Source organism: Grammomys surdaster, unplaced genomic scaffold (genome assembly GCF_004785775.1).
Source record: "Grammomys surdaster isolate TR1022 unplaced genomic scaffold, NIH_TR_1.0 126187, whole genome shotgun sequence".
In the NCBI taxonomy this organism is placed as follows: domain Eukaryota; kingdom Metazoa; phylum Chordata; class Mammalia; order Rodentia; family Muridae; genus Grammomys; species Grammomys surdaster.
In genome coordinates this window covers 5,355,701-5,373,921 of record NW_021620993.1, presented here as the reverse complement: position 1 = coordinate 5,373,921, position 18,221 = coordinate 5,355,701, and the positions used below count along the sequence as shown (strand labels likewise).

At 45.6% G+C, this 18,221-nt stretch overlaps 1 protein-coding gene across 1 annotated transcript; it reads right to left on the bottom strand.

Moving 5' to 3' along the window:
• Nucleotides 1-702: 702 nt before the first annotated feature.
• Nucleotides 703-17,891, bottom strand: Tnip2 (TNFAIP3 interacting protein 2). Its single transcript, XM_028758206.1, has 6 exons — nt 17,537-17,891; nt 8,185-8,475; nt 5,363-5,452; nt 4,110-4,358; nt 3,795-3,914; nt 703-1,560 (listed from the first exon to the last, which is right to left on the bottom strand). The coding sequence occupies exons 1-6, from the start codon at nt 17,813-17,815 to the stop codon at nt 1,297-1,299; spliced, it is 1,293 nt and encodes a 430-aa protein (XP_028614039.1). The 5' UTR covers nt 17,816-17,891; the 3' UTR covers nt 703-1,296.
• Between the last annotated feature and the right edge of the window lie 330 nt (nt 17,892-18,221).

The window sequence follows — 18,221 nt, the reverse complement described above, 5'->3', positions numbered from 1 at the left end:
TTTGAAGTTTCTGCTGAAGCTGCTGGTAGTCTCCAAGCACTAGTGAGTTTTACCCTGGTTTATGACTAGTTTCTTCTTAGTCTTTAACAGTCCCAACACTCTTTCAAAGTCCCAGGTCCCTTCATAGACTCAAGGTAATCTATGAACCCCTATAAATCAAAGGATAGGTTATATATTTCCAATATATAACACAGTAAACATTCCCATTTCACAAGGGAGGAATGGGAAGATGGCAAGGAAATACCATTCTAAAGCAAAACATGTTCTGTGGCTATCTAGCATCTGGAAATCTAGGTGGTATCAGTGGGGCTCCTTGGGCATCCTCTGCTACCTGCTTCAATCCCTTAGAGCAGCTAGCTATGTTGGTCATGGGTCACACAGGTACGGTGGCTCTGGCTCACTGGCAGCAGTCAGGTGCCTGAGGAATGCCTTGCCTTGCTCATCACTGAAGCACCACAGGCAATGAGGGTACTGAAGGTTACCCTGACCTCTACATCCTTGGACCAGCTCTACTCCATCCCTGGACACTAATCTGAGCTCTGCCATTTAATTTTGTAATCTTGGTGAAGAGACTTAACTCCTTTACTCTCCTTGACACCTCTGAATTGAGGCAAGATAGCGGGAATGCTTCTCCTTACCATCTGGTCTCTCCTTAGTAACCAGAGAACACCCATTGTTCCTGCACACATCCCAGCCCAACTCTCAGAGCAACACAGCAGTAAATCCATTTATTATAAAAATAAGTAATTAGGAAATACAGGTGCTTTCCCTTTTTGGAAATACAAGTGTTTTTGCAGGGTGATGGTACTGGATGCAGCTGTATGGCTCTGCTGTGTTTGGGAAGGTTCTAGTGTATCGTGTAACTGTAATGCAGCACAGACCAGAGAGCGAAACACCTCACTACTCAACAGGATGGAGTTACCACCCTGGAAAGAGGACCCACTGCTCCCACAGCAACTTCCCATTCCAGCAAGTAGCACAACTCTAGGTGCAAGCAGGCTTCAGAATACTCCCACAACAGATGGTTTGCAGCTTTCAGTTGACAGCTGAGAAACAAAACTGATGCCCACTCGATGCCCGACCCCATCTCTTTCTCCTGCTCTGTCAGTAGTTCCTCTAACCCAATCTGCTCCATGGCCAAATGAAAACAAAATGACCTACCAGTGACCCTGCCCCATTTGGGCCCTAGATCCCAGGAGAATGCAACACACTGAGTTGAAGACTGAGTCTGAGGACACCGTCCCAATCCCTTAGAGCAGCTAGCTATACTGGTCACACAGATACGGTGGCTCTGGCTCACTGGCAGCAGTCAGACAGGTGCCTGAGGAATGCCTCGCCTTGCTCATCACTGAAGCACCGCAGGCAATGAGGGCACTGAAGGTCACCCTGACCTCTCTGGGCTGTGCAGACATGCCCACCCTCTGTAGAAGGTTCCATCTGTTGGGACCTAGACTCAGGCCTCCAGCCGCCAGGTGCCACGTGCTCCAGTGCGTCCATCTCTAAGTACTTGGCAGTTTTGTTCCCTGTATGAATCCGACAGGGTCCTGGCTCCCGGGAATCCTGCAGAGAAGGCAAAGGTTAGTTTACATGGGCTGTGCTAGGGGTCCACAGAGCCTGGCCCTATGTTTTAACAACTAGAGACATCTCAGAATAGACCTTAAATCTCACTACCTTGCTGCTTTCTGTACCAAAATGCCTCACTTCCATCAAACATCAGCTCTCAGCCCACATACAAGAGTTTCTTCAAGGAATGTGGAACTAACCTCTGGAATCAAGGTATTTTATTTGGCTCTCTGGAGTTTCTAAAGGCTTAAATTGGAAGACCTCATTCCTTAAATCCTAATGCTTCTTGCCGTCTAGATGAAAGTACTGAGTGAACTGAAGAAGTCCTACGGGTACTTGGTCATATCATGAGAGAACAGAAGTGGGAGGCCTGATTGGAGCCCTCAGCCTTAGGATATTCAGTCAAAGAAGTGACCCTAATGCCATGCCCCACTAACACCAGTGAGAGAAACAAAGCTGGGGGTGGTGTAGGCAGCTAGGCATTAACCAGGGAATAGGCAAACTAAGTCCCACTGTACCTCGATGTGATTTGAGGTACTAAACAGCCTGAGACCTACAGTGGCAGCCATGAGTGCACTCCTGGCACGTGCACTAAACAAATGCCACAAAGCACCTTGGGCAGTAGTGCCCATTGCTACATGTATAGGAGTATGGGAGCCTTACTCTAGCACCTGGTCTTGGTGCTATTACTTCACATCTGAATTTGAATTTTCCTCAGAGGGACAATGTCTTAACACTCCTACTTCAGCACCACTTGTCATATGGTTGTTCTCCTTGGGTTGCGCAAAGACGTGCTTGAGAGGGCACTAATTCGAAGGCCCTGGTCCCCCACCCAGAAATCTAACCTTTGGGACTGATCGGGAATCCCTCAGAGGACCTAGCTTGGCAGGCCTAGAACAGGTAAGATCACACCTCTGGCACATCAAGAAAAGACTTCCTGAGAGGTCATATTTGACCATACCATTAGTGACCTTGCAATCTAAAGCACAGATGCCAGCAAAAAGCCCTACAGGCAAGGCCAAAAGCTCAGCAATCCCACACAGTCATGTTAGGATATCCCCATTCCTGCCTATATTGCATGCTAGAAAATTCTGTCCTATGCCTATAGTCCTGGGGCTTTAGGGGAATAGCCTCTTCTATGGCCATACCACCCTGAACAAGACTGATCTAAAACAAGGTGGGGAAACATCCACACTCCGTTATATGGTGTCAAAGGGGCTGCTGGAGCTAAGCAAAGGCTCTGGGAAGGGTCTTCTGTTACTGCTAAAGCCCTCTGGCACCATCCTCTTGTCCTGTGGACTTGGGGAGGACCATCAGTTTCCACCAAAATCCTCCATTCATTAGAACTGATGCTTGTGTCCAGCCCTTGATGTGAATTAAGCTTAAGGTTGATGAACAAAGGTATCTACCAGGATGCCCCTGTGCCCCTGGTGCAGATGAAGGGAAGCAGAAGCTGATGAAGTCCAGCAGCTGCTCAGAACAAAACAGTATGGGCGGCCTTCATATATCTCTGGTTCTTCTCACATCTCAATTGGGAAAGACCATTTCAAAACCAGTTCTGCCTTCTCAGCCTTTTGATTTTCAGAGAGACCTCTATTATCCAAGCTGTTAGGACAGTAAGTTCTCTGAAGGGGGCCTGGGGTTTATCATAGGACAGAAAACATATGGATACTAAGTGGCTAAAATAACAAACCTTACCTGGGGATTTGCAGAGCAGAAGTCTATCCAGGTAGGAGAAGTAAAAGGCATATATGTCCAGTTTTCCATGCCTGAGAGACTTTCACTTATACACCAGCACTAAAACCAGAGGAGGCAACAGGCCCTCTGGCTATCCTGGAGGACCTCATTTAGTGCTCAGGGCCTGTGTCCTACCTCTGCAAAATAGTAACTAGGGTCCCTACCTCACACGGACAGACACAGAACTGTAAGTAAAGCACCTGAGGCCTGGGATATGCTTTTGTTGCATGGAAACTATGAGCAGGGAGTCAGAAAAGGCCCTGAGGACACCTAGCCTTTACCAACCCAGGCCACAAAGCTGACCTCCACAGTTAAATACAGTACCACAAAGAAGTTTTCTATGGCCACACCCTAGGCCCAGGAGAAGTTGCTCTGCCCAGAGCTGGGAATGGCACATCACCAACAGTATTGCCAGCGAATACATTTTTGTTCAAAATTCATCTAAATAAATAAAGAAAATACATCTAAAGGGAGAAATTCTCTTGTACTCTTACCTGTCTCTGGGACACTTGGTACATCAAGGACATGACCTTTTCCTCCAGTTCTTGAATCCTACTATGAGCTCTTTCCCGATCTGCCCTTTCTGATTTGAAGTCATCCTTGTAAGCAAGAATCTGAGAATAGACAGAATATTAATTTCTATTCAAGGAAGGAGAAAATCCTTACCTGCCTTCTCCCATTACTCTATGACTGTATCCCACCCAGTTCCACCAAACATTTAGCCTAGGCTGTCCCAAGACTACAGCCACTGCCTGTGGTGTGTGAACAGGCAAACATCCCTGTCAGTACTGCTCAGAGCCTGAGGACACCTGCTGTTCTAGCATCTGCACTCGCTCCAGCGCAGTGTCCCGGGCCATCTTCACAGCTGTCAGCTCCTGTTTTGCTTCTGCATAGTCATTTATTTTCTCCTCCAACTGTCTGTTAAGCCGGGAAATCTCCTTCTTCATCAGCTCAGGCTCAAGAGGGACCTGCCGCCTCTTTAGTTGTGCATGTAACCCCTTCACATATTCATCCCTACTTGCATCATAACGCTGCCACTTAGCATTGAGGTCTTCTACCTGAAAAGACAGAACCAAAGGAGACTTTTGCTCAAGCCAACATGGATCTGTGGTTATCAGCAATAATTTACCACGTAAGGTTTTCCCAAGGAAATACTGCCTTCCTTTCCCTTTCCCTTTTGTATAAAGAGCGTTCTAAGCCTACCAGGGACCTGATACATTATAGGAAGATCCATATGAATGGTCTTTGGTTGTTGTTGTTGTTTGATTTGGTTGGTTTGGTTTGGTTGGGTTGGGTTTTTCCAGATAAGGTTTCTCCATGTAGCTCTGGCTGTCCTGGAACTCTGTGTAGACCAGGTTGGCCTCATACTCACAGAGCTCTACCTGCCTCTGCCTCCCTAGTGTTGGGATTAAATGTGTGCACCACCACCACTGAGTCATAATAATAATCTAAACAGATGTAAACTCAGTGTAACTTTCCTGCCTTAAAAACTGCTTCCCAGAGGAGTAAAAAACCCTAAAACCACTTCTGGAAGCAGTGACACAGCTAGTCAAGTACTTGCTGGGCAAGCCTGAAGACCTGATTTCAGATTGCCAGCACCCGTGTAAAAGCTGGGTATGACACAAATGTCAGTAATACCAGTTCTGGCCATAGGGAGGCATTCAAATTTCTGGAGCTCATTGGGCAGCCAGCCTAGCCAAATCTATATCCTCCAGCAAGAGACCTTGTTGCAAAATAAAGTGAAGAACAATTGCCTGATGTCACTTTTTAGCCTCCACATGCAAGTACAAACATACAGATACAGCACACACACTCAAAACTACTTCCTGATGGTAATTCTTGTACTTTATTGACTAGTTAATTCTAGGAGGACAGAGAGTTCCTGATTTTACTATATCCTCTGTGGCAGAATGGTCAGGTCTCTGGACTGTGTGTATCAAGTTAAAGCAGCCAGGGAGCAGAAGCCTCTAGGCACCAACTTTAAAAAAAAAAAAAAAAAAAAGCCTGTATTTGCTATTTGTCAGGGTTAACATTCTTCTTCAATGAGATGTTAGATACTCACATGAGTCACCTTCTGTTTTAACAGTCGATTTTCTTCCTGTAACTTCTTAATAACGCTCTGGCCAGAAGCATCCGTGCTTGTGTGCTCTAGCTACATTAGGAAGAGACAAGGAGAAGCCATGTCACCGCCTGCGTATAACATACAGAAGTGGAGAGGAAGCTAGAGCCAGAGGCTGAGGTCACAGACCAGCACTGCAGCTCCACTGTAGGAGGTAGTGACACTTCACTTGGTGAAGAAGCAAAACAGATACCAAACAAACAAACTTTGCAAATCCAGCTCCTCCTCGAGCCACTCCCAACTGAGGCCAGGACACAGCCTTGGCAGAGGGTCTCTAGGTGTACCACTCTTGACACTGTCCTTGTTCTTTCTTACCTACCAACATGAGCTGTCTGTATTTTAAATATGGACTAAAATCTAGACTAGATATTCGACTGTCATCAAGTGTAGAGGATGAGAACACTAGCTGTAACGAAACCTTCACAGCGCCAGAACGTATCTATCATCACTGGCAATAGGGAAGGCGGGAACACTGTTTCACTCTGTAACAGAGACATATCCAGCATCTCCAGGAGGCGTTCCAGGCCCTTAGTGTAGGCCTGGCCACAGATCCATCTTACCTCCTGCAGAGTCACCAGGACAGAAATCCTGCCTATAGACAAGAGAACTCACCTGGATGAGGCAGCCTACCTTGTGTTTCACACTTGTGTTTCACACAGGGTCAAAACCAGGGCATTCAATCCCAGAAGCCACTCCAAACTAACCCTGAATAGCAGTTGGCTGACCCAACTGTAAAGCATCATAAAACTTTTGTGGAGTATTCTTTATATCCCAGAAATCCCAGGCATTCAACAGTACAAGGGGACTGTAAATCACAGACATTAGTTTTAAGAAATCCCCTTGAATGACAGGAAGTACATGTCCTAACCCAGACTGCTGAGAAGCCCCAGATGACTCAGCCACGTCCAAGGCTGAGAAATGACACTGACTTAAGAGACATGGTGAGCCTGTGTGCCATAACCCAGCACCCACAGACGAGCCTACTGAGGCTGCTCTGACATCTTCAAGGGGAATGTTACAGTATACAAACCTGGACAAGAGTATCTCCTATTCAGAAACATATACAACTGTGTTCTTTCTAAGGTGATCTTTTTGTGAAATCTAACCAAAATGGATGGTTGTTGATCGAGTTTCTCTACACTTTGGAGAAGCTGCTGGTAGCTGTGTGTCCCTTTGCTCAGAACACTCACAGTCTCATGAACACTGCTACAGTCTTAGAGAACTGCCTGGAAAGGTCATGATCTAGAGGCCTTGGGGTCGGGCTGAGGGGAGGTGTATATAACATGTACAGCCTGGTACTGTTATGATTTGAATCAGAAATGTCCCCCACAGACTCATGGTTTGAAAGCTTGACCCAAACTGATGGTGTTATTTGTAGAGGCTATAGAAACTTTAGGGGATATAGTATAGCAGTTAGAAAAGAAGTAAGTCGCTGGGCGGTGGTGGCACATGCCTTTAATCCCAGCACTTGGGAGGCAGAGGCAGGTGGATTTCTGAGTTCGAGGCCAGCCTGGTCTACAGAGTGAGTTCCAGGACAGCCAGGGCTACACAGAGAAACCCTGTCTCGAAAAACCAAAAAAAAAAGAAGAAGAAGAAAAAAATAAGTCACTAAGGGCAGGCCTTTGAAGATACCTGGCCCCTAGTCCCGCTGCCTCATTGTCTCTCTGTCTGTCTGTCTCTGTCTCCCCAGCCTCCCTCCTGTCTGCCACTATGTGAGAACTCTGTCACAGGTTCCCATTGCCATGACTTTGGCAATGTCATCCCCACCATGATAGCCTGAAACTCTCCCGAAGTTGTTCTTTGGTAGTCATAGTAACACAAAAGCTACAAATATACCCACTGGTAACTGAGGCACTGTGTGCCATATGTGCCTGTTTCCCTGTCAGCTCCACACAGATCAGCACCACTTGCCAGCAGAAAATAAGGTACCCTGCACAGTGCCTGGCCTATATTAAGTCCTGGTCCCATGAGTCATGTGCTCCTCCTGACCAGGAGCCCTCTGGTTTGTGAGATGCATCTCTCATCATAACTACCTTATGGATGCCCAATGCTGAAACCTTAATCATGCTCCTCTCCACCAAACTTACCCAGAGCCATAACCCAAACTATCCTGGCCTGGAGCCATAGAGGGCTCATCCTAGGTCCCTACTGCAACCTGTCCCTTCTGGCTTCTGGCCCTTTTGTCACTATCTGCTGTCTACCTTACACAGTGACTACATGGGGTTCATAGCTTTGAGGCATGAAGATGTTCTGTGTTATTGAGCTTATGGCAGGCCATGCTGCTGGCAACAGAAGTTCAGGCTCTCTGTGAAATGCGTGGCTAGATCAGCTCTTACCACTCAGATGTATGGAGCCTGCAGAAGGCTTGCACTTGTGTATCTCTAGCAGAATTACGGCTGGAGTCTACATACGTGGCATGTGGAGGCAGTTGCCCTCCTCTGCAGTTGTCACCTAGATCTGCCTCAGTTTCTATGTCAAACACACATGTGGCAACACTTCCTTGGGGCAGTCCCTCTATTCCAAGCTCTTCCTTCCTCTCCTCAGTGCAGAGAAAACCAAAGTGCCTTCTCCTGACGTCATGCAGAATCAGCTACAGGCAATACTAGGAGTTGGGGAGGCAGGCTACAGGTCACATGTTCTACCAGATCTCTCTTGCTAAGCGAGCTTATTCTCCTCCCCAGACCTCAGCGATTGCTCAGGAGTCCTAGAGAATAACAATGACTCTCGTCACACCAGTCTTCACTTGATCTAGTGACACGGCCTACCTCAGCAGGGCTTTTCTCCCCAGCGTCTGCCTGTGTACTTTGTCGTTCATCCAGACATTTGGCCAGATGTTGACACATGTGGGCAGTGGCAGCCAATGTCCTGCGCAGTTGGTGGGTCTCATCAGCCAAGGAGCGGCACAGAACGTCACTGGTGGCCCTGGCTTTCTCCTTCTCTGCCACGCTTCTCCGAAGCAAGATGACCTCCTTCTCTTGCTCATGCTGAGGTTGGCTCATCAGCTGCTGCACCTCCCTCTCTTTTTCTTCTAGACGCTCAGTAAGTCTTTCAACTTCCTAAGCAGAAAACAGTTTAAAAGTACAGTTTCAATGAGTGTGGTAACAGCATGTCTCTAATCCCAGCAGTGGGAAGGCCAAGACAGGAGGATCAAGAATTTGAAGCCAGCCAGGGAGACCCTATCAAAAAAAGTAAAGGGAGACAGGAAGGTTCAATAGTTGTGAAACTTAAAGCACAGACTGAATAACTGAAGCAATGTCAAAAGCAAAGGTCCAAAACCAGGCGTGCTGGGACAAGGAATGCTCAACTATATAACAACTTCCAGGCCAGGCTGGGCTACATGAGAAAAAGATGTGATAAAAACATAAGAAACATATCATTAGATAATACTCACTCTGAAAGCAGGTTTTAGAGATAATATAGTTAACATCGGGGTTTTTCATCTTATAATATTTTCAAATGTCATTCAAAAGTTAGTCTCAGCCAAGTGTAATGGTGCATACCTTTAATCCCAACTCTTAGGAGGCAGAATCAGGGAGTTCTCTTTGAGTCTGAGGCCAGCCTTGTCTACACAAAACAAGTTCCAACCAACCAGGGCTACATAGTGAGATCCTGCCTCAAAAAAAAATTAATCAGTGGGAGGCAGAAACAGGTGGATCCCTGAGTTCAAGGCCAGGCAAGCCTGGTCTACAGAGTGACTTCAAGCCAGGGCTACAATGAGAAACCACGTCTTAAAAAACCAGAAAAATTAGTTATTTAATAAAAATAAAAATAGAGTATTTACAGATATCATTAGTTCAAGTGAGGTCACACTGAATTAGGACTATCCCTAATCTAACTGCTGATGTCCATCTATGAAGGAATTTCAGATAGATGTGCTCAGAAGAGAAGGTCATGTGAAGACAGAGAACACTAAGGACCAGCAGCCACTACCAAAGGCTGGGAGGGATAGAAAAGGATAGTGACACCTTGATCCGGTGCTTCTAACCTCTAGACAGTGAAAATTAGATCTCTGTTGCTTTAAGTTCATCATTTGTGGTACTTTGTTTGAAAACTAATATAGCCTGAAATCCTAATTACTACTTAAAAAAACAGCTGGGTGTGGTGGCCCATGCCTGTAATCCTAGCACTTGGAAAGCTGAGGCAGGAGGACTGCCAAGAGTTTCAGTCAGCCTTCTCTACCTAATGAGTTCCAGGCCATCCTAAAACAATTATTTTGATTTTTTTTGACACAAAACAAATCTCTATAGCTCAGTTGAACCTCAAACTCATGGCAATCTTCCTGCCTCGGGCTTCCAGTGTGCTGGGACCATAGGCCATTTTGTTTTACTTTGTTTTGTTTAAGACTTTTTCTGAAGAGTCAGATGGTGGTGGTGGCCCACACCTTTGATCCTGCACTTGGGAGGCAGAGGCAGGTGGATCTCTGAGTTTGAGGCCAGCCTGGTCTACAGAGTGAGTTCCAGAACAGCCAGAGCTATACAGAGAAACCCTGTCTCGGGGCCAAGGAAGACTTTTTCTGGGTCTGGAGACATAGTTCAATTCCCACCATCCACATGGTCTGTAACTCAAATTCCAGGGCATCTGATATCCTCCTCTTGCCTCCACAGACATGCATGTGGTGCCCAGACATTTATGCAGACAAAACACTAATGCATATAAATAAAATTTAAAAAAAAAACCCTCTCTCTAGGTCACCCAGACTGCCTTGAATCGCTCAGCTCGAGCTTGGCCTCCTAAGGGATAGGAGTATTGCACATACCATTGGCCCAGTCCAAATGACCTTTTTAACGACCTGGTCTTAAATGTGTGCTTTCCTATTTTCAAAGAATCCTCAGGCATAATCAGTACATGATGGAATGAAATAGCCTCAACCAATCCACTCTGTAAATGAAGAAGCAAATTCACAAAAGCCAGGGACAGACAGCCTCCATCTTGTATCTCTAGACCTTGTCACCATGATAAATGAAACACTCACCACACTATAAAGACAAAGTTCAATTATTTCTCTCTTTATAATTTTATTATTGTACACGTATGTGTGTATGATATGTGTATGTATTCGTGGTGTGTTGCACATATAGAAATCAGAGGACAACTTTCAGGAGTTGATTCTTTCCCTTCACCCTGGGTTCCAGACATCAACAGGCTTGCACAGAAAGCACTTTCTGCCCACCGAGCCATCTCACCAGTCCCTAGATTTTTTTAAGTCATAAAACCATGTACTGTTTGGTACTTTTTTATTTGTTAATTGTTTTGAGACAGTCTTTCACTCTAAGCCAGTGGTTCTCAATCTTCCTTATCCTGTGACCCTTTAGTACAGTTCCTCATGTTGTGGTGACGCCCTACCATAAAATTATTTTCATTGCTACTGCCATGAATTGAAATGTAAGTATTTTTGGAGACAGAGGTTTGCCAAAGGAGCCATGATCCTTTGTGGTTGAGGACCACTACTCTATAAAGTGTAGCAAACCAGGAAGAGGAAAATTGGAAGGAAAGGACTGAAGATGCCAGGATTAGGCAGCACCTATGAGGCCAGTCTCCAGGGTAACAGGATGCAGTTGAATACCTACAGGCAACATGGTAAATAGCACCATTATTCCAGAAAATCTTATCTGGAAGAAGTTTGCAAAATCAACCATCCAGGCCTCAAGTTATAGATGAGTAGGGTCTCAAGTCCCACTCCAGGACATCATGAGGACAAGTTTATGGCCTATCCTAACATATTGGCTACTGCCTGTCAAAGATGAACTTCTCAATTCCCCCACATACCCAGTCTTCAGTATTCTCTGTGGGAGCCAACAGTCTCTTCTGGTCTAGGATCCCTGTTTCTAGAGATGGTGGATATATGACCATCAATGAAAGCAAGGCAACTAACCATTTGCTTTCTACTATAGTTGGGTTTTGTTTCTTTGACAGAATCTTACTCTGTAGACCAGCCTGACCTAGAACTCACAGAATTCCACATGCCTCTGCCTTTTTAGTGCTGGATAAAAGGTGTACACTTTAATTTCCAGCTACTGCTATTGTTTTAAACCTGCCTTGCTATTTCAATAAACAAAGGGACCTGTGGGTGGTGACTGAGGTGATAAACCTCTCTGTTCTTCCCCAATCCGTGACTGAAATACGGACTTTACAAAAGTGACCAATATTTAAGGGAAAAGACATTCACTTTCATGAGCTACTGAATCATTACAATTAAGAATTAAAAATGACAGAGGCTAGAGAGCTGGCTTCTCAGCTGAGAGTGCATACTGCTCTTACAGAAGAATGGAGTTCAGTTCCCAGCATCCACATCCTGTGCCTCACGACCACCTGCAACTGCAGCTCCAATGGGTTCCAAAGGTGAACCCTATTCTGGACTTACCAGCACTGACTTTCACATCACACACAGGCAAACACATACATCCATAGATTAAAAGTAATAGTATATCAAGCTAGAGAGATGGCTCTGTGGTTAAGAGCACTTGTTGCTCTTGCAGTAGAGCTAGGTTCAGTTTCCAGCACTCATATCAGATAGTTCATAAGCACCTGTAACTCCAATTCTAGGGAATCTGACCTCCTCCATGGGTATAGCAAGCAAGCATATGGTATACATACATGCAAGCAGACATTCACACATAAACAAAATAAAGTAGATTCTTTAAAGAAAAAGTTATAATATTTAATTACACATTCCTTGTAATATACACTCCCTTGGCCAACTTGGGATCCTCAAAATGCCATTACCAGGTGTGGGCCCTTGACCTACCTGTACCACCAGAAACATCTTCTGCTCCTCCTGACCCCTTCAAATCACCTTCAACACATGCTGTTCAGTTTTAGTTTAATCTCCTCTATCAGTTTTGTATCCACAAAAAAAAAAGTCATTAATATCTTTCTTCTCTCTCTCTCTCTCTCTCTCTCTCTCTCTCTCTCTCTCTCTCTCTCTCTCTCTCTCTCTCTGTGTGTGTGTGTGTGTGTGTGTGTGTGTGTGTCTGTGTGTGTGTGTGTTTGAGATAGTCTTGGTATATAGCTCAGGCTGGTCTCAAATTCAGTTCTCTCTGCCTCAGCATACCAACTGTTGGGGCTAAATGTGTGTGCCACTACACTAGCTCAGAACCAATAATATTCTTAGCTTAGAATTTGAAACAGCTACATAGTTGCTTATGATCAAATACATCCCACTGGCACATTTGAACCATTCAAGATGCAGATTTTACATATGAATTATGTTCAAGAACATCTCTGGAGTCTTCAAAAAGTTTTCTGTCATCATATAATGGAAAGGGGGTCCAGGATAAACAAAGTCTTGAAATAAGTGGAGAAATCCCACATATCACAAGGAAAGACATTCCTTTTCCATTGTGTCTGAGCTGCTACACAGTTTACACAGCTGTATGCTTTTCTTTGATGTTAGCATTTTATGAAGAGATCTTTGCAGTAACTTCCCTTTGAAGAGTTTATTCTGGCTTTGACCTCCATTGGATTTTTGTTTTGTTTTTGTTTTTTCGAGACAGGGTTTCTCTGTGTAGTCCTGGCTGTCCTTGGAACTCACTCTGTAGACCAGGCTGGCCTCGGACTCAGAAATCCGCCTGCCTCTGCCTCCCAAGTGCTGGGATTAAAGGCGTGCGCCACCATGGCCCAGCAGGATTTTTTTTTTTAAGTTTGTATTTATTTTAACTTTTTTTTAAAGACAAAGTCCGACTATGTAGTACAAACTAACCTCAAAATTGTGATCCTCCTGCCTCAGCCTCCTGAGTGGCTGAGACTATAGGCACACTGTGCATTGCCCTGCTTTTCCACTGGGTTTCTTCTGGATAAAAACCCAAAGCAACTATTATAGGAACTGTACGCTGTGAGACGTGCCTAGCCCTGCGCAGCTTTGAACACCAGTAGTCTCTTGCTCCTTGTCATTCGCTTGTGAGATTTTTTCCCCACTGTCTTTGTATCTGAAAAGTATAAAGCATGCCCCTCGGGAAATCTAAATTCATACACAATCTTCTTGTTTAATCAGTCACCTATACAATGTTTCATTATATATGGAAATAATTGTGTTAACCATTTCTTTATGAAAGATAAGTATAACTAATCATTTGTTTCACATTGCTATTTCCTCTTCTTTACTTTGTTTGTTTGTTTGTTTGTTTTGGTTTTGGAGACAGGGTTTCTCTGTGTAACAGTTCTGGCTGTCCTGGACTTACTTTGTATTTATTTTAACTTTGTTCATTTAGGGTTAGGGTTAGGGTAGCCTTGAACTCACAGAGATCTGACTACCTCTGTGTCCTGAGTGCACAGGCCACCACATCTAGCTGCTATTTTTTTTTTAAGAATTGTGTTTATTTATTAGTTTATGAATGAGAGAATACTGAGAATACACACACACACACACACACACACACACACACACAAGCAAGCCTGCAAGCCTTAGCATGCACATAGAGGTCAATGTGCAGGACTCTGTTCTCTCCTTCTACCACATGAGTTCTGGGGATCAAGCTTACATCATCAGGCGTGACAGCAATGGCCTTCACATGTTGGATCATCTTGCCAACCCTACTTCTTTTATTCTTTTAGATTTTATTTATTTTGGTTTTTGAAACAGGGTCTCACTATGTAGCTCTGGCTAGAACTCACTATGTAGACCAGACTGGCCTCAAACTCACAGACCTTCCTCGGCCTCCTAGTGATGGGATTAAAGGCATATGCCACTATGCATGGCTGTGCAACACTATGCCTGGTGCCAATTTCTCATTTTAGGCATCTATATGTTAGTAAGCACTTGTTCGTGCAAGTTATTACAAAGGACAGAAGAGGATGCTAGATCCTTTGGGGCTGGAGTCACAGGCATTTGTAAGTCCATTGATGCTGTGAACCAACCTTGGGTCCTCTACAAGGGCAGTATGCACTGTTTGGTTGGTTGGTTTGGGGATTTTTTTTTCCTGAGACAGGGTTTCTCTGGGCAGCCCTGGCTGTCTTCAGACTCAGAGATCTGCCTGCCTCTGTCTCCCAAATGCTGGGATTAGAAATGTGTACCACCACACCATGAGAGCCATCTTTCTAGCCCCCACAGTGTTCGATTTCAAAATTAAAACCAGTTGCAGTTCTTTTCCTTTTGTTACAGATGAAAAACAAGGGATTTAAAACAAGACAATGTTTCATTCGCTAGTAGAATTTAATGACAATAAGAGGTAAGAGAAAGACAATAATTTTTTTAAAAGTCATTCTGTATTTGCATAGAGTTGACAAACACATAATCCCTTTGACATTTCCTAAAATTGTGCTTACACATATCTGTCATCATGGAATGTATTACATTAGTTACCATGGTGATTTAAATGAGAATGGCTTCCCTGGGCTCACGTATTTGAATGTTTAGTTCCCAGTTGGTGGAACTGTTTGTGAAGGAATGGGAGGTGTGGCCTGGTTGGAAAAAGTATGCCAATCACTAGGGGTTGGGAGGGGCTTTATCCCCTTCACCAAGCCCCATCTCTTTCTCTGCCTCCTGTGGATCAGATGTAAGGCCTCAGCTACTGCTCAGCACAATACCTTCATGCTGCCCTTCTGCCCCCAGGATGGTCATGTGCTCACCCTCTGAAACTGTAAACAAGCCCCCAACTGAATACTTCATTTGTAACTTGCCTGGGTCATAGTATCTCTTCACAGCCATAGAATAGTAACTAAGTTATTAGTATGTAGGCATAGAATGTATTATATTAATAACTAATAAATTATACTATTTACATTAGCCTTATCCTGTGAACACCTCTGCAAACCACATAACCAAGGAAGCTACATCATAGAAAAAAGCAATACCAAAATTAAGATAAACAGGGTAATTTTTTTAACAGGGTAACTTTTGACACATATTTCTACTGCTAATATAGTCAGTCAGTTTGTTTTGGCAGACTGAGGAGCCACACAATAGTTTTGTAATATTTAGTCACCACACTGTTAACAACATTCCCTAAATAAAATTGCAAATAATTCTTAAAATCCTAGAACAAAATATGTATGCCAGAGGACATCGGACCAGTAATACTGGGGCCAGAGACTAGTTCTGTCTGGAACCTCTAGAGAGCTAAAAATAAGTCCCAGTTGCTGGGTATAGATACATCTGCACTGAACACCCATGGCTACCAGGTTTAATCCCTAGTACAAAGGGGTTGGAGATGGGAGGGAAAAAGAAAAGAAAAAAGAAATATAGGGCTGGAGAGATGGCTCAGCGGTTAAGAGCACTGACTGCTCTTCTAGAGGTCATGAGTTCAAATCCCAGCAACCACATGGTGGCTCACAACCATCTACAATGAGATCTGATGCCCTCATATGGGTATCTGAAGACAGCTACAGTGTACTTACATATAATAAATAAATAAATCTTTAAAAAAAAAAAAAAAAAAGAAATATAGCTGCATTGGTAATCTTGGAAACAAACATTATCTTCTTCCAGCTACTCTCCTTTTGGGGTTATTTTCTCTCCTGGGAAAACCAAGATAGCCATGGACCAAATGTAATAACATGCCAGCATTCCTCCAAATGTGGGACAAGGTTGTCAGATTAGAAATAACAGCTACAGGGAAGTATTATTACTCATTTCAGTTTTGTGTGCTTATGGTATCTCACAGGAACCAAATAATACCAAATGACAATGAGGACCAGATAAGAATTTACATATTATCAGACTGGCACCTGTCACTTCTTCCCATATAATACTAAAATGCCACCAACCAAAAAATGTGGGTCTTCTCTCTCAGAGTTCCATCCTTCAGAACCCTATGCATCTCTCAGGTCCCTGGCACCCCACACAAGATTCAAAAACCCACATTCCACAGAAGACATCCCTAACACAGAACATAAGAACCAAGATCTGCACTGCCCCCTCATAGCCAACACTGGAACCTGCACACATTCCTCAAAGAGCAATGCCTGTCAGGATGTCCTTGAGACCCTCTTGGCCCCCCTATGCCTTGCTCATGTCCTTTACAGCCTCTAGTGTCTGTCCCTCAAAACCCTGCTCCCACAGAACCCTGACTACCACCCCTCCTCAGAACTCCCTCTTCGTCAAGCCTGGTGCCCCACAGTGGTAGCTTGAATAAGAATGCCCCACAGGATCATATATTTGCATTTTTTCATCATCAGGGAATAGCACTATTTGAGAAGGATTAAGACATGTGGCCTTGTTGGAGGAACTGTGTCACTACAGATGGGCTTTGAGGTTTCAAAAGCCCACACCAGGCCCCGTGTCTCTCTCTGTCAGTGGATGAGTATGTAGCTCTCAGGTACTGCTCCAGCACCAAGCCTTCCTGCAAGCTGCCATACTCCCCACCATGATGATAATGGACTAACTCTCTGAAACTGTAAGCCAGCCTCAATTAAATACTTTCTAAGAATGTCTTGGTCATGGTGTCTCTTCAAAGCAATAAAGCAGTGATTAAAACGGCTACACACCCTTTTGGGACCCGGAGCACATATAGGAGAAGTTCACTACCAACATCATGTGTTCAAGGCTACCTCAGAACATTATGCCCCACATATCCCCGCACTCCAAGATCCCTCACATTCCTCAGAACCCCCCCCAAAAAAAAACTTCATGAGCAAGCACCCCCAAAGTCGAGAGACCCAGGGGATCCGTCCCAAATTAACTTCCATTAATGTCCCTCAGAACTGCTCATGACCTCAGCAGGACGTCAGGACTTGGTACTCCTCAAAGGTCACATCCCTTTCCACCCTAGTGCTCACCAGAACCCCGAACCCCAGAGACTCCTGCTCACGTCTGTGCATATCCCTCAGGCCTACGAATGAATCTCGAACTGTTCAGTACCCTGTGATTAATCCACCCAGACCCTCGCCTTCAGACCCCAATCCCTCAGGATTCCCTGCACCTCGGATCCCCACGCCCTTCAGACCCCGAAACCTCAGGACCTAGCGTTTCTTAGGACCCACTTGCCTCAGGATCTCACAACCCAGCTTTCAAATCCCAGCGCACCCCTTAAACCTCCATGCTCCAGACCTCAAGCTCCTCAGACCCACACCTCGAGCCTCATATCCTCGCGACCCTCAAGACGTCGCGCACCTCTGGACTCCGCGTCACACTCTCCAAGTTCCCCAGGCCGCCTTGGGCAGCAGCTCCCGCCCGCCCCGCACCTGCCGCAGTTGGGTCTCCGAAGAGCCTTCCTCCTGTCGCCGCAGCTGCTCACGGAAGCGTTCCACCTGATCCAGAAGTGCTTCCACGAGTGACGGCGCCGTGTGCCCTTCCAGAGCCGCGAGGCGGGTGCGGAGGTTCGCGATAAGGGCGTCACGCGCGGCCAGCTGATCCTTCAGGCGCTGTAGTTGCTGGCCGGCCTCGTGGTACAGGCCACAGAGCGCTGCGGCCGCGCGCGGGGCCCCGTCCTGTCTACCAGACCTTGGGTCCCCAGACGACATGGCTGTGGGCCTTCCGTGGGGACTTGGGCGTCTCCAACTTCTCCACGCTGCGGGAGTGATAACCGGCCTTCCCGGAACTTTTCCCGCCCCGCCCACTCCTAGGGCCAAATCCGCCTCCACCCACAGCTGGCTCCGCCTCGCTCATTGCCGGGACTCTGACTCCGTCCCCGCCCACAGCTGGCTCCGCCTCGCCCACTGCCGGGAGTCTGACTCCGCCCCCGCCCACAAGTGGCTCCACCCCCTCCTACTCTATGATCTCACTTTCTCTTGATGCGTCTCAGTTTCTAGGTGCTGTCTGCCTACAGTCCTAGGCTTGTCACCTCGACCCTATTCCCCGCGTCTGAGGAATTTTCCTGGAGTCAGACTCCATCTCTGATCAAGGTTTGAGGTTAGGTATTCTCTGGTA